Source organism: Populus trichocarpa, chromosome 17 (assembly GCF_000002775.5).
Source record: "Populus trichocarpa isolate Nisqually-1 chromosome 17, P.trichocarpa_v4.1, whole genome shotgun sequence".
Taxonomy (NCBI): domain Eukaryota; kingdom Viridiplantae; phylum Streptophyta; class Magnoliopsida; order Malpighiales; family Salicaceae; genus Populus; species Populus trichocarpa.
Genome location: NC_037301.2, coordinates 6,089,878 through 6,091,617, shown reverse-complemented (window position 1 = coordinate 6,091,617; position 1,740 = coordinate 6,089,878). Strand labels below are relative to the sequence as shown.

Sequence of the window (1,740 nt, the reverse complement as noted above, 5' to 3'; positions counted from 1 at the left end):
CTTATTTCTAGGCTAGTTGGATTTTTGAAATATACTCATATATTTTACAATATATAAACTTCAGAAAATGAAACGTCATTTTTAAAGAATGGATTCAAATAAATAAAAAATTAACTACATTATATATATATATATCCCTAAATCAAATAGTAATCACAAGGAACAATGATCTAACCTCCACTTTCTGTTTTTTTTTAATCCTTTTTCTTGTATGATCAGTGAGCTCTAATGTTCAGTCAGCCTATAAATAGCTAGACCTTCTGCATCTGAGCTAACACGAAAAAAGAGACCTTCAACTCAAGCCCCACATGTCTTTCAAAAAGAAGCTACCCTGCCCCATAAGAGTCTCTTTTCTCTTCTCTCTCCTAGGCATCTAACTCCATATGTGCCAAATGAAGTTCACATGCCTTTGTTTCTAGTAAAAAAGATAAATCTCCTCAACTATCAAGTTTTACAGTCGGATCTCCACCAACTCCCTACTGCTGCTCATTATCCACAATACAAAATTCATCTTCAATTATATGATAATGCTCTCAATGCCATTCACCAAAATCTAATTACACAAAGTTTTTATACGTAGAGAAGCTTTTGTAAAACTGTTATTTTCTCTGGTCTCCCAACATTTGCAGCCATGAATCAACTGATTATATTCTTTCTCTCATCCTTGTTTATCAACTCATTGTCTTCAAAGGCTGAACCACCTAAAAAGATTAGTGCCCATATCACTGTAATGGGTATTGTTTATTGTGATATCTGCTCCAACAACAGTTTCTCCAGACACAGCTACTTCTTACCAGGTTTAGTTTCAAAATTCTTTAGAAATTGCAAGAAAGCTTTCTATGTTAAGATGCTAACATTGTCTCTGATTTTCTTGATAAATACTAATGTTTATCCAGGAGCTGAAGTTAGAATGGACTGCAAGTTCGAAGCAAGCTGGCCCAAAACCAGAGAGCAGATATCATTCTCAGTGAACAGAACCACAAATAGGCACGGAATGTACAAGCTAGAAATTCCTTCTGTTGATGGAATTGCATGTGCACAAGCAGCCATTGACTCCTCCTGTGAAGCAAGCTTAATGTGGAGTTCATCTAAAGCATGCAATGTTCCTGGATACAAATCTTCAACAAAAGAGATCGCAATAAAAGTCAAACAACAAAATATCTGCATCTACAGCCTTAATGCACTGAATTTTAGACCATCAAAGACAGATGCTGGCTTATGTGGAAATTGAAAGCCTTAAAATTATTGACTATATGGCTCTCTTATATTGTCTAAAGCCTAAATTTTCCCTTCAAACCTTAGATTCCTTCATTATTCCTGCCTTTAAAGCATATGCAATTTCATTGTCATCCTACTCTCCCAAGCCCATCGAGGTTTTCTCACCTTTTTGTATTCTGCAGGCTACACAGAATCTTGGGAGCTAAATTATTAGCAGTATTTTTTTAATTGTGTTGGTTTCTTGCAGCTTATGCTAATATGTTTGAATAATTTGTGAATTTAAAGTTCAATGTTCCAGGTGTGTGGCTGAAATTTCCTACCTCTTTCCCTTTTCTTTTAGATTAAACTTCTGCTGCAAAAAAAAATATCTGATGTATATAAAGAGCACTTGCGAATAAAAAGCTTTGCAAATGAAATTATAAAGTTGTTATAATTATGAGATTCTTGTTGCATAAAAACATTGTTCCTAAAATATTCCGGGTCGATACTCTTTTAAATATCTGATATTTATTAGAGTCGTTT

At 34.2% G+C, this 1,740-nt stretch overlaps 1 protein-coding gene across 1 annotated transcript; it reads left to right on the top strand.

Moving 5' to 3' along the window:
- The first annotated feature begins 328 nt into the window (after positions 1-328).
- On the top strand, positions 329-1,537 carry LOC18107240 (major pollen allergen Ole e 1). Its single transcript, XM_006373176.3, has 2 exons — positions 329-797; positions 897-1,537. The coding sequence occupies exons 1-2, from the start codon at positions 632-634 to the stop codon at positions 1,229-1,231; spliced, it is 501 nt and encodes a 166-aa protein (XP_006373238.1). The 5' UTR covers positions 329-631; the 3' UTR covers positions 1,232-1,537.
- The last annotated feature ends 203 nt before the right edge of the window (positions 1,538-1,740 follow it).